Consider the following 12,806-nt stretch of genomic DNA (forward strand, 5'->3'; position numbering starts at 1 on the left):
TAGGGAAAATTTTTCTGATAAAATTTCCACAGGTGTTTCTTGGATTTGAGCAGGATTAATTATGTCAGGCATCAAGAAAAATTCTGCTACGATTCAAGATGGTATAGTTTAGGACACCATTGAGGACGGTTCGGCGGCATAGCTTAGGTCTAATTATTCTTATTTTTGTTAACAGGTCAGGTCCAACTTAGAGAAAATTTTGCAAAGTTGAGAATGGACATGACTCACCAGATGGATGCAAATTTGGTCTAGTTCAGGGGTGGTCTAGTGGAGAATGTATTGTATCCATTGTATAGTCCACCAACTCATTAGCTAAACCATCAAAAGGATAAAAATATGCACAACTATCATCTAATTAGAAAGAAAGGAGGTTCTTCGAGAATAGTAAAGCAGGTTACAATTTGATGATGATGCTTCAATTGATTTGCAATGTTCTTGCTCTCTGATTCATCAATTTATATAATATCGAGCTCGTAACTGCAAATAATGGATGTTATTGTCATTTGTTTAAGAGTAAGAAACACTAAAAGATATGCTAGCATCCGACAACTAGCTTTGTTCTTCGAGGTGTTTAGTTAGGGTGCATGGACTCTACATCATAGGTTCTGACCATGTGCTTATCTTAATAACCTTAATCTAAGGATCGAGTGTCTTTTTTTATTATTTATTTTTTCAACAAAAAAACTAGAACATGGCACATATGATACACATATTATTTTTATCTTTAAATAAAAAATAAAGTAATAAATGCTAGAAGAAGGACTTGAATTTTTAACCTTATAGTTAAAATATGGCATAGGGAGAGGGTAGGGGAAGAAACACAGACCGTCAAATACATCTTATTCATTAAAGAGTCCATGTTATGTAGTAATATCGGTTAACATTTAAGCATCAATTAGAATATAGAAGAAATTATTAGGGCCATTGAGCCCAATTGCCTCATAGATTGCTAGGCTAAACTCATTACATCTCTCTCTCTCTCTCTCTCTCTCTATCAAATGCATTTTTTCTTTGTGTGTAAACTGTGAATGTAGTTTATGTACCTTCTCTTTCATGTTTCCATTTATTCAACAAGAATGATTTTAAATAAGCATCAAATTGTTAAATTCTCGAAGTAAATCATCCTAATTACCAATTCAGTCCTTGATCAAAGGATCAAATATAAATACGTCTAACCATAGGATGGATGATGAATTTTGGAAAACAAAATCAATTTGGTAAAACAAAATCTGAACCTTGAATTAGACTGTACCATAACTAAGGATACATATTGCATTAAGGTCAGGACGGGCGTATAAACTTTACTTGAGATAAAATTTTACTCAAATGAGTAAAACTTGAGCTTGAGTTAAAATTCTTTTTTCATAATAAAAATGAAATATGTGCATGAAATATTCTTACTCCTTCAGCCTTGGTTGTGTAATTTCAGTTCTACTTTATTGAATTCATGTGATTAGAAGGACAATTTCTAAGACGACCACTAATTGCTAGTCATACTCTAAGCAGAATTTAATTATATTTATACTATTCTATATATAGTTATATACACCTAAGCTAAATGTACATACTGGGCTCAAGCCCAGTTCCTAGCCGGGCCGGCCATTCCTAGCCCAAGCTCAACCCAATCCAAGAGAACACCGACCTGATATGCGGACACTGGCGATCTGCCTCCAGGGTGGATGGATGGAAAAACGGACGGTAGATCAAGCTTTCGCTCCAAAATGTTTATGCGGAACATCTGGAACTCATATATAAAATAATTCAATTCACCTGTTGCGGCATAAGGGTATATTGGTCTTTTAATTAAGGAGGTGGCATCACTGTAATTTTACCTTTCCCTCGACTTCTAAAACCCTCTCCGAAGTCCCAAGGAGATTAGGGTTTTGGTGGAAAATGTTTCCATCTTCGAATCGCTTTCTTCTTCGAAAGGTCAGCTGTCCCGCCGCCGAATCCTAGCCCTACCCTTCGTTCTCTTTTTACGTCATTTTTTTCTTTCTTTATTTGGTTATAATATTTTCAGAAATCATGATCTTGTTGGGATTCTTGTCCTTTTTTTTTTCGATTTTTTCGTCTGTTTTATTGTTAAAAGAAATTCGAAAGGTGCTATCTTGCTGTTTAAATTGTTTTTTTTTTTAATTTGCGGATTTTCTTGGGTGTTTAGGAAAGAATGTTCGTAGTTCTGCCAAGATTGTTGTGAGATTTGTGGGAAGGTATTGGGGAATTCTTCCTTCCATGCCCTAACAAAATACTTAACTTTTAAGACAATTAGTACTCTAGGTTAACAAATATTTTCAAATACTCTTGATGGAGATATAGAAATAAAGGAACGAAAAGGTGTCACCTATGATGCAAGCGAGTTGGTATTTGGTATTGCCATAAAGGAATAGAGAGATACATGTTCTTCAAGCATAAGATAGTCCAGCCTGATTTTTGGGGGAGAGCTGTCTAGAACGCATAAAACATATCTACATTGATTAAATATATTAGCAATGCAGGCTGGAAAGTGTGATAAAATGATATCAAATTAATGGTCATGGACTGGAATAGAAATGGTCAATATGCTAGATAATGATAGCAGCTTGATGATTATACTCGACAATGCGGATTTTAGGCGGTTAAGGTGGCATGGGTTGAGTTGCTCTTCTCAGAAGCATATTTAAAATGTCTTTGTTTTGTCTTTGGTGAAGGTTCATGCACTTAAATGGATAACCATCTTTATGAGTCTCATCTCTGAGGTGTTAAAGGGTGGAATGTTGCAAAAATAAACGTTCATTTGCATTGAAGATGGAACACTTACAGTTTGTGCTAGGTGGGATACCTTATCCAAGGTTGTCGAACTCGGTTCTAGTATTGACCTTTGGCAAAGCCTAGGTGGAAGACGGTTAGGGCTCTGAGGTGGTGGTTAATGACTAGATGCTAATGGGCTAAATAATAATGATATTAGGTTTGCTTGTTTGGTAAAACCTGGCTGGTGGCGTGGTTCCCTTGTATCGTTTTGGAGCAGTAGGTCTATTTCTCCCAGACCAGTCTGTGATATAGAAAGGGGTACTGGCAGAGGTGCAAAGAGATAGAAAAAGACTGCTAAGAAAAGGAACTCCAAAAATGGAGCCTGTGAAAGTTTATTGCATATCATATTCTGTTTGCATATATCTACAGTTGTATTATTAGCTACATTTTATTGATTATGATAATCTTTGTATTGCAGTGTGCTATGACTTGCATATTTATGGAAAACAATACCTTTTATCTCTGTCTCTTGAATTCTGTTCTATTTCACATCAATATCTTTAGCTCCTTACACATTGATGATGATGTGCACTCTTTCCAAGGACAGTCAGAAACTTGGGTTATTGCAGCTGTTCTTGGATATATAGATACATACACATGCATAAGTAAATACACATCTATGTATGTTAGTTATGTCCAAACGGTCGGTATGGTTATAGTCCTTACTGAACATCTTGTCCAGTTCATTACTTGAAAATGGCATTGGTGCACTTTTTAACCATGTAATGAATTCTTGAGTGTCAAAATGTTAGTAACAAAGTTCGCAGTACCGGTGCATATTGCCTCGTATCAGGCATGCCGTACCATATCGGTACCAAAGCGAGCGTACTGACATTGTGCCTGCATGGTACCAGTATGCAGTCCGATACCGAGATGGCGAACGTTGATTAGTAATTTACGCATCATCTATTTTCAAATGAACATCAGTCTATTATATGGTTTTTAACTTACCTTTTCCTTACCTTTTCTTTCTTTCAATTGTAGCTCCTTGAGAATGGGAGTCATTGCAGGACACACATCAATATGCAACCCCAGAGGATCTGGGGTCATGATGTTGCATCTCGATATTTGTCAGATAAGCCCCTTTCCTGGTCTGAAGGGAGCTATGTGAAGCACCTACCTCCACTTTTTCATCCCCTATCTGGTCTCAAGCTTCCCCCCTTCCTCCCAGATTCCTTGGAAAGATATCCAACAAAGATCACAACACTTCCAAATGGTCTAAAGATTGCTTCCGAAGATGCACCGGTAAATATATTTCCCTCCCCATTCTGTTGGTCAGATATGTTCAACCTTCTCAGGAAAATGGGAAACATAGTCCAGCTTGGCTATATCCAATCAAATCATTTGATCTTTTTTGCTAACCCTATGACCAAAGCCTAGCTTGACGTTGGTTTTAATTCTATCAACCTTTCAAGAAAAGTTTCCTTGACTTAGTTTGTATTATTACGTGGTTAAATCCATTTCAAGAAGGGGTTCAGTGATTGGGAAATTTTTTTTAATGCAAACTTTATTCATTCTTTTTACCCCCATATCATTTCTAAAGCATATATGCTTGTTGTGTTTTTTAGTTTACAAGCGTACTGCCTTCACAAAGTTCTTGGTGTACATAAGTTTTGGTTTTAGTCTAGATATGTGGATTCTCCTAAGTTTGCCGCATGACAGGGGCCTGCTGCTTGTTTAGGGATATATGTTGATTCAGGTTCTATATATGAGACTGAGGAATCGATTGGTGTTACCCATCTTTTGGAAAGATTGGCATTTAAAAGCACAAAAAATCGTAGCCACATGTGCATTGTGCATGATGTGGAGGTGACAGGAGGCAATGTGGGCGCATCTGCCTCACGTGAGCAGATGGGGTACAGTTATGACACTTTAAAGGCCTACCTGCAAGGGGCAGTTGAGTTACTCATTGACTGTGTTAGGAACCCTCTGTTTCTTGATAGCGAGGTAGAAGAGCAGGTCAGTATGATATTGGTATGCTTTGTTTGTCATGTCTGTTTCCTTGGTTCTGCATGATTTTGGCCTTTTTCATTTGATTTGCAGTTGACTAAAGTTAATGGCGAAATAGGAGAAATCGCAAAGGATCCTCCGCAGTTTCTTCTGGAATCACTTCACCTTGCTGGTTATTCTGGTGCACTAGGAAACCCGTTAATGGCCCCTGAGGCAGCTTTAAAAAGAATCAATGGATCTATTATTGGGAAGTTTTATTACGTAAGCCTTTTCAGAGCCTCTTTGAAGCTAGTCAAGTTAATTCATTAAACCGCAATACCAAAACAGCTATACAGATGTGATTATGTGTACAAGTAATCGAAGATTATTCATTGGACAGGAAAACTATACTGCCGATCGCATGGTTTTGGCAGCATTTGGGGTGGATCATGAGCACTTGTTATCTATTGCAGAGCCTATGTTGCATGACTTACCAAAAGGACTTCCAGTGGAGGTGCCAAAGTCTACCTATACTGGTGGTGATTTTAGGCAGAAAGTAGACTCGGAGGTAATAGAACTTTCTGCTTATGCTGTGTTTTTTCCTTCCTCCCGCTCGCTCCCCCTCTTGTTTACTTTTAGACCTCTCTGATCTGCCTTCTCGTTGTAGTAGAAGACTCATGTGGCGTTAGCTTTCGAAGTTCCAGGGGGCTGGCATCAAGACAAAGATGCAACAGTCCTGACTGTTCTGCAGGTATTGAAATGATTAAGATGGAGATGATCATGTTTTTTTGGCATCATTGAAGAAGCTCCAATGCCTTCTACTTTCTTTTCCCCCCCTTAACTTATGTGAATAACAATAATCTGTATCAGACTTTGATGGGTGGTGGTGGTTCATTCTCTGCTGGTGGTCCAGGGAAGGGAATGCATTCTCGGCTCTGTGAGTGCTAATGTTTTAACTAATGACACCTTCTCACTCAGCTGTTATTCATTTATTGCATTGATTAGATGAAATTAAGATGATAAATCAGCAGCCTATCTTGATGAATGAAGTGAGATAGTTCTGGTTGTCAGGAATTGTGATAGAGTCCAGCCAAAACTAATTTTGCTGCAGTCACAATATATGGATAATTTTATGAGGAATGATATGTTAATTGGAAAGCCACATGGTTGTTTAGTTATGCTTAAAGGAAGTACTGACTTCCGCTAATCTAGTCTACTATCATGTCTCTTGCTGTTACTTTCACATAAGCTGTTATATGGTCAATTTGTTTGTGGTATGTCGAATGTTGAATTTAGTACAATGCAAATGAATAAAAGCATATTGTCACTAATGCAGATCTTCGGGTCTTAAATCAGTACCAGCAAGTCCAATCCTTGTCAGCATTCAGTAGTATTTATAATGACTCTGGCTTGTTTGGCATCCATTCAACTACGGTAAGCTCTTTCTTGCAGATTCATATATAATTTTTCTGTTATGTGACAGTGAAATCAACTTTCATAAAAAAGGCTACGCTTGCTACTGTTTTCTTCTGTCCAGTGCTTTGTCTCTTCTGCTGTGTATGCTGTAATGCTTGTGGTGGATGAAGTGGCTATTTGATGAGAGGACGGTGACAGTCACCCCTGTTAATGTAATGATGATGACGGAACTGGATAAAATCAAGAGAATAGATAGGAAGAGGGTGAAAGATAATCTAATGAAAATTTAACTTGCTATTTGAATAAATTATGTTTTCCTTATCAAAATGCCTACACTATATTCCAACAACATGTCCAATTGTCCATTCTGTTTTCAATTTGAAGTGCATGATTTTCTATCAAAAATCCCTCTTTTATCATCTCTCTTTAATCTCTTCAATGTTTTAAAAGTCTGTTGAGTATGCGAGTGGCCAAGAAGTCCAATGCTTAGGTAGATGCTTAGTCGGATAGTATAAACAAATATTAAAATAGTAAAATCAATGTCTATAAATATATTAAAATAATTATATTTGAAGTAAAATAAAAGTTTTTTGAGTGTAGAAAGGTAAATGGGCGAAAGATTTTGATGTTTACTTCATGGCTTATTCTATTGATTTGACATGTCAATTAAATAAATATTTGGCTTTTTTTTGCCTGTATACCTTCTTAAATATACAAAATCATATGAATATCCTCACAAAGTTGCTATTTTCATTTATACCCTTATAAAATACCTTTTTTTTGCATGTATTCCCTTGATGTGATTGTTTTGTCGATGAATTTAGTTAAGCATCTATTTAAATTAAAAATTAATCAGAATTGTGAATTAACCTTTAATGGGTAATAGGTCCCAACCTGTCTCATTTTGTGTGTATGCCCTCGTAAATATGGGGAATTGCATGAATATCCTAGCAAAGTTGCTATTTGCATGTATACTGTTATAAAATACTCTAAACATCACAGTTCTATCTATAACTTTAGTTAAATTAATATTTATTTAACATAAAAATTAATTAGAATTGTGAATTGATCTTTTTATCTCTGTCGTGGTTAACAAGTCTGACTCATCTTCTAGGGTCAAAAATTTATCCAAATGCTAGCTCGTCTCTCTTTCTCGCCCCCTCTCTATTAGTGCACTAGTCATCACCTATTGCTACTAGAACAAGAAATCTAGTAAATGGAAAAGCGTCGGAGTCTTTGGGCACAAGAATCTACATTTTTAAGGTTAGAAGTCTCCTATATAACATCAAAAACCTAAAGCTCGACTTGTAGACAAAGAGGCCTTGACTTACCCTCATCCCGCGTTAATCAAATCTCTCTTTCTTTGATTTGAAACTCTAACCCAAATCCCTTAAGCCCTCAAATCTGCTTCCTCATCGGCAAGCCTCTGATTCTTTAGTAGTGGGCAAACCTTAAATTGAGAACTAGACTAGAGTACAACCAATTCAATCATAATAGTAAGGGTTTCTTAATGTGTATGCATTTTATAAATATTTGAAATTGCATAAATAGCCTCACCATTTCATTATTTGCATGCATACCGTTCCAAATTATTTTTTAATGAATGTGTATACCCTCAAAAGTTTATTATCTGCATGTATGCGGTTATAAATTATTCCTTTTGCACATCTATATGTTAAGGGTATTCCAGTTATTTCAAGTTTAAACAGCTCATTTCTTCATGATGTTAGATGGCATGGGTAGGCATTCAAAGAAAAAAATTTATGAGGATATCCATGCGACAAAAACATTTTATAAAGGCATGCATGCAAATAACAACTTTGCGAGGGGATTCACGTGATTTCGTCTACATAAGAGGGTATACACGCATAAAACCCTAAATTTTTTTCAATGATCAAAGTTTCAGTACAAATTGTGTAAATATTTTTCATCCATTTCACTAAAAAGAATGGATAATATTCAAGCAAGCTAATCCAATAAGTAATTCTACCAAGAATAACCGATAAATATAAAAGAAAAGCAGCTAATCAAGAATTAAGGAAACTTGTAGTGTAACTAAGTGAAATGTTTGCGGACCACTGAGGATAGCATAAAATATTGCAATATTATCTTCTTGACATTCTTTGAATCTCAAATTGCCCTGGTTAATCCACAGCCTAGTTCGAACATATGGTCATAGCTGACCCAAGCTGCGCTGCCTAGGCCTTAGTTGGACTGCTTGGGCACCCAATAAGTGGCTAGATCTCTAAGAGCGGCCTAGGTGGTGGCTAGATCTCTAAGAGCGGGATGGGGGAGTGGATCCAGTTGGCTGCATCTTTTGAGTGGTAAATCATCGAAGCTAGACATATATACCTACTACAGCTTGATGAATCCTCCATTCTTATTGGCATTCGCTTCAACAAAACAATCAAATATTTCTCATAGAAATTTGATTATTGTTAAAGCTAGATGCAATGTGTGACAATTATAAAAGGGACAAGAAGTGAAGCATCAGACCTGTTTCACTAATAAGATCTTTTGCTGATTATGAGCTGTTTCCTTGTATTGTTAAAATCTGTTGTGCTAAATGTCTCGGTGAGGTTGTGTTGTTTCTTGCATGTTGTATTGATCTATTAGCATTGAAGTAGGACTATTAAACAAGTCATTAGCTTTCTTCTTAACCAAAGTCTCAAATGTTCTTTAATGATCTTCTGATGCAGGGATCAGACTTCGTGGCTAAAGCAGTTGACATTGCAGCTAATGAATTGCTAGCAGTTGCAACCCCTGGCCAGGGTACATTACCATTCATAGCAACTTTTATCTTCAGAGAAAATTTAAATTGCATGTGTGGAATGACTCGTTCTACATCTATCTCGTAACATGATTTCCAGTTACTGAGGTTGAACTGCGTCGTGCCAAAAATGCCACAAAGTCAGCTGTTTTGATGAACCTGGAATCCAGAGTAACCAAAAACTTGATTCATCAATGCTTAAATTTCTGCTGTATATAGTTTTATGAAGTTCATGCAAGTTCCTCTATATCCTTCACAGGCAATTGTTACAGAGGACATTGGAAGGCAAATTTTGACTTACGGGTGCCGGTAATTTACTGATTTACAGAGTGCCGTTATCCACATGTTGTGGAAGAACTTCAAATTTCAAATTAGCTCATTTTGCACATGTTTTGATTGTTATACAGGAAACCTGTGGAGCATTTTCTGCAATGCTTAGACGAACTGACTCTTGATGATCTCACAATAATGGCCCAAAAGATTGTATCTTCACCCCTCACCATGGCATCTTTGGGAGATGGTTAGTTTTCTCTTCTCTTCCTTTTTCATCTATTTCTTGGTCCACTAACTTTCAGCTAAGTTGAAAGTGAACATCTGACTTGCATCATGTTCTGGCCGTGCAGTTGATTGTGTTCCTAGTTATGATTCGGTCAGTCGGAGATTTCATGCACCAATCTGATGCAAAATGATAAATGCTCAGACTCGAGAGTATGAAAAATTGTTAGTGGAAGTCAATGAAACTGGGGTCAGCATATTTTCATGTCTTTTATGATCATCTTTATCACCTGTTGGTTCCAATGTACCTTATCTTGGACTTCCCAATCAACAGGGCGTAGATGTGCTGAACATTGAAATATCGATACATGAATATGTCTTAGTATCATTCTTGATATTAACGCCTAAACAGCTTAGAATTTTCCTTATTTTCCCCATTCATCCCCCACACCCCAGGATTATATTGGTGATACACAGTAATGATATCCTGCATGTTGTCAATATATGTATGTCATCCAATCACCAAAATATCCATTTCTTTTATTATGCTATTTTGAATTTTTTTATTTGCCATATCTTAAGGTCACAGTCGTGGTCATGGTATTTAACAAAAAGTACATATTGGATTATGTTGCACGTTAGTGTGTTGTGGGAGGGTGAGCTTTAGCAAAATGGTAAGATTGGTTCATTATAATCTGGAAGCTATAGGTTTCAAATATCCAAACATTCTCTCTATGGGGAGATTAGGGTTGAGTATATTTGACCTCTCTCACCTCCTCAGCATCAGATAAAGGCTAAGTTCCCAGGGAGAGTTGGGGAATTAAGTTTTCTAATCGAGTCCAGCGGCTAGCCTGATACATTAATCATATAATGGGAAGGCATGATTTATGAGAGGTATTCTTTCACGGTTATCAGGTTTTCTGCACATTGCTCCGTCTACGAGGTGGCAAAACTTCAATCGGCGCCTGCAATGGGTTCAAGGTGGACGTGCTAACTAATTGGGATAGCCTCCAGGGGTTTACTGAAAGCGTCTAACTAATTGGAAAGTGCTCTGGCGACGCTAGTGCTTTAATATTTGTGCCTTCTCTTGTCCATTTTGTCGAACACGTTCCTTGTAGATGGTATGGGTGAACCAGGAGGCGACACAATGGAGGGCTCTTTGGGTGATGGAAGTCGTGCCCCAACGAGAAAGGCCGGGCGTGGGCGAAGGTGACATTGAGGTGACCAAAGGCACTGACATGGATGAGCCGCAGGATTCTTGAAACTGGCAATCAAGGGATGCTTGGGAGTTGTGGAGCAGAATGAGCCCTGAAACTACCTTGGTGTGTTGCTAACCGGGCGTAAGATCTGGAGAGCCGATTGTACGACAGCCGTGCAAGGGTGTGGGAGCGCCTGGAGAGGTGGCAATTTAGATCCCTGTCGATGATGGGTAGAGTGACTTTGATCAGATTCGTCCTCAGTTCCATGCCTGTTTACCTCCTCTCTGACACGATACCGCCGAAGACCCTACTAGCATAGCTTGAGCAGATATTTAAGAAATTCATGTGGGGATCTTATAGTGGTCAGGGTGGGGTGTACCTGGTGGCTTGGGGTTCGGTCTGTCAGCCTCTCCGTGATGGAGGTTTAGGTATTTATTCTATCACTATTTGTCAGAAGAGAGACTATGATTGCTAGACATGCTGTGAGGTTCTCGCTTGAGCCAGAGAGCCTCTGGAGCTCGGTAATGAGGGACAAGTATGGCTCGTTGACCCTTGATGCTGGTACACAGGCTAGTCGGAGTTGCTCGTTCATCTGGAGAGAGGTTTGCGCCCATGCACCGGAGGTCTCCTTCTACATTAGATGGTTGATTGGTGATGGCGGATTAGTGGATGTGATGGATGATGCCTTGCTCTCTGACGTTCCTTGGAGGAGGTGGCCAACTATGGTTTGCACTGTTACGGTGACTAGTTTGAGAGTCTATGATCTGCTTTAGTCTGAGGAGAGGAGGTGGAATATGGAGCTTGTGCCCCGTCTCTTCGGTGAGAGATTGGCAAAGAGGGTGTTCTCTATAGCGATTCCTTCCCATGGTAGCCCTGACATGGGAGTCTAGAAGTCCTCTTGCAGTCCAAAGGTGAAAGCGAGGGACCTCTACGACATGTACGAGACGATGCACCTTGGAGGCTAGATAGGGCGTGGATTTGGAGACTTGGTGTTCACCCCAGGGTTAACTTTTTCATTTGGAAGGTGGCTTGGGGTCGCCTTCCCACCAGGAGGTATTGAGGGATTGAGGGATGACCATCCTCCGACCTACCCTTTTTGTGATGATGTAGTGCAGACTGTGGATCACGTTCTTTTTCGTTGTCAGAGGGAGCTTCATATGTCAAGACTCACTGGCCAACCCATGGGCTTCCTCCAGTCAGCTATTCTAGCCCTGACCTTCCTCGAGTCTTTGCAGGGCAGTATCAGCAGTATGCGGTCCAGACAGTGGGGCGCCAAGGTCTCTTATATTGCTTACCACATCTGGCCAACCAGAAATGCCTATATCTTTGAAGGCATTAGACAATCAGCTAGGCTCGTGTTGGAGAGAGCCATGACTTAGGCGACTGAGGTTCTTCATCATACCTTTGTTGGAGTGACGACTGCAGCTAGAGACACCCGAGACCCTTACTCTTGCAACGATCCGGTTAGTTTTCTTTACATGGGAGCTCTCCCCCCTTCGAGTTTTCTCAAAGTCAACTTTGATGGTGGTGGGGCCGGCTTTGTGATCCGAGGTTTGGACTTCATGCTGCTGGCAGCAGGCGGATCTACGATTTTTCATACCTTGATTCCTTGTGCGGAATTTAGAGCAACCTGGACAGGCATTATCTATGTTATGTAGTTGAGGGTACGCAACCACTATAGTTGGTTGGATCCAAAGCTGGGCAGAGGTTGCGGTCTCACGCTCGCTTTTGGTCAACATTTGGAGTAGCTTGAGGGAGTGGACTTCTTTTGTAGACCGGCACACCTATCGCGAGGCGAATGGTGCGGCGGCGGATTGGGCCACCTCTATGCGACGGAACAGTCGGAAGAGATTTTATAGACCACTTCGTCGGTTCTCCCAATCGCGCTTTATGACATTTTATTTTTAATTTTTTTTGGATATATTCATATTAGATTTATAAAATCGGTATGTCCCATTAAATAAAAAATCCGCATTCTATTTTATCTTTATAGTCCTTTATTAATTAAAGGCGTGAAAGGTGTGCTACGAGCACAGTTTGCTCACATGCAGTCATACGTTTGGGTTTCACCTTAGTTTTTTTTTTTTTTTTTTTTGGGATGCGAGTACGACCACAAAGTTTACCTCATCGTGTTGCAACTATTATTTTTAGCTACTGCGGACATCCCAAAGTCCAGCCGGTATATACGTGGGGAGTAGGCGCATTGAACG

General features: G+C 39.1%; 1 protein-coding gene across 2 annotated transcripts; it reads left to right on the forward strand.

Annotated features, from left to right (window-relative positions):
- Positions 1–1,821: 1,821 nt before the first annotated feature.
- On the forward strand, positions 1,822–9,900 carry LOC103714267 (mitochondrial-processing peptidase subunit alpha-like). 2 transcript variants are annotated; one of them, XM_039133277.1, is made up of 13 exons: positions 1,822–1,929; positions 3,772–4,032; positions 4,450–4,746; positions 4,831–4,998; positions 5,117–5,284; positions 5,387–5,467; positions 5,587–5,653; positions 6,053–6,150; positions 8,832–8,904; positions 9,003–9,073; positions 9,162–9,211; positions 9,310–9,422; positions 9,526–9,900. In XM_039133277.1, the coding sequence occupies exons 1-13, from the start codon at positions 1,894–1,896 to the stop codon at positions 9,579–9,581; spliced, it is 1,539 nt and encodes a 512-aa protein (XP_038989205.1). In that variant the 5' UTR covers positions 1,822–1,893; the 3' UTR covers positions 9,582–9,900. The 2 variants fall into 2 exon arrangements, with proteins under 2 accessions (XP_038989205.1, XP_038989206.1); XM_039133278.1 differs by lacking the exon at positions 3,772–4,032 and having other exon boundaries at positions 1,853–1,929.
- The last annotated feature ends 2,906 nt before the right edge of the window (positions 9,901–12,806 follow it).

This window comes from Phoenix dactylifera, chromosome 14 (assembly GCF_009389715.1).
Source record: "Phoenix dactylifera cultivar Barhee BC4 chromosome 14, palm_55x_up_171113_PBpolish2nd_filt_p, whole genome shotgun sequence".
Taxonomy (NCBI): domain Eukaryota; kingdom Viridiplantae; phylum Streptophyta; class Magnoliopsida; order Arecales; family Arecaceae; genus Phoenix; species Phoenix dactylifera.

Coding starts and splice junctions, on each gene's coding strand:
- LOC103714267 (XM_039133277.1), top strand. CDS start 1,894: ATGTTTCCATCTTCGAATCGCTTTCTTCTTCGAAAG. Junction 4,747..4,830: donor ATAGCGAGGTAGAAGAGCAG/GTCAGTATGATA, acceptor TTTGATTTGCAG/TTGACTAAAGTTAATGGCGA. Junction 6,151..8,831: donor TTGGCATCCATTCAACTACG/GTAAGCTCTTTC, acceptor CTTCTGATGCAG/GGATCAGACTTCGTGGCTAA.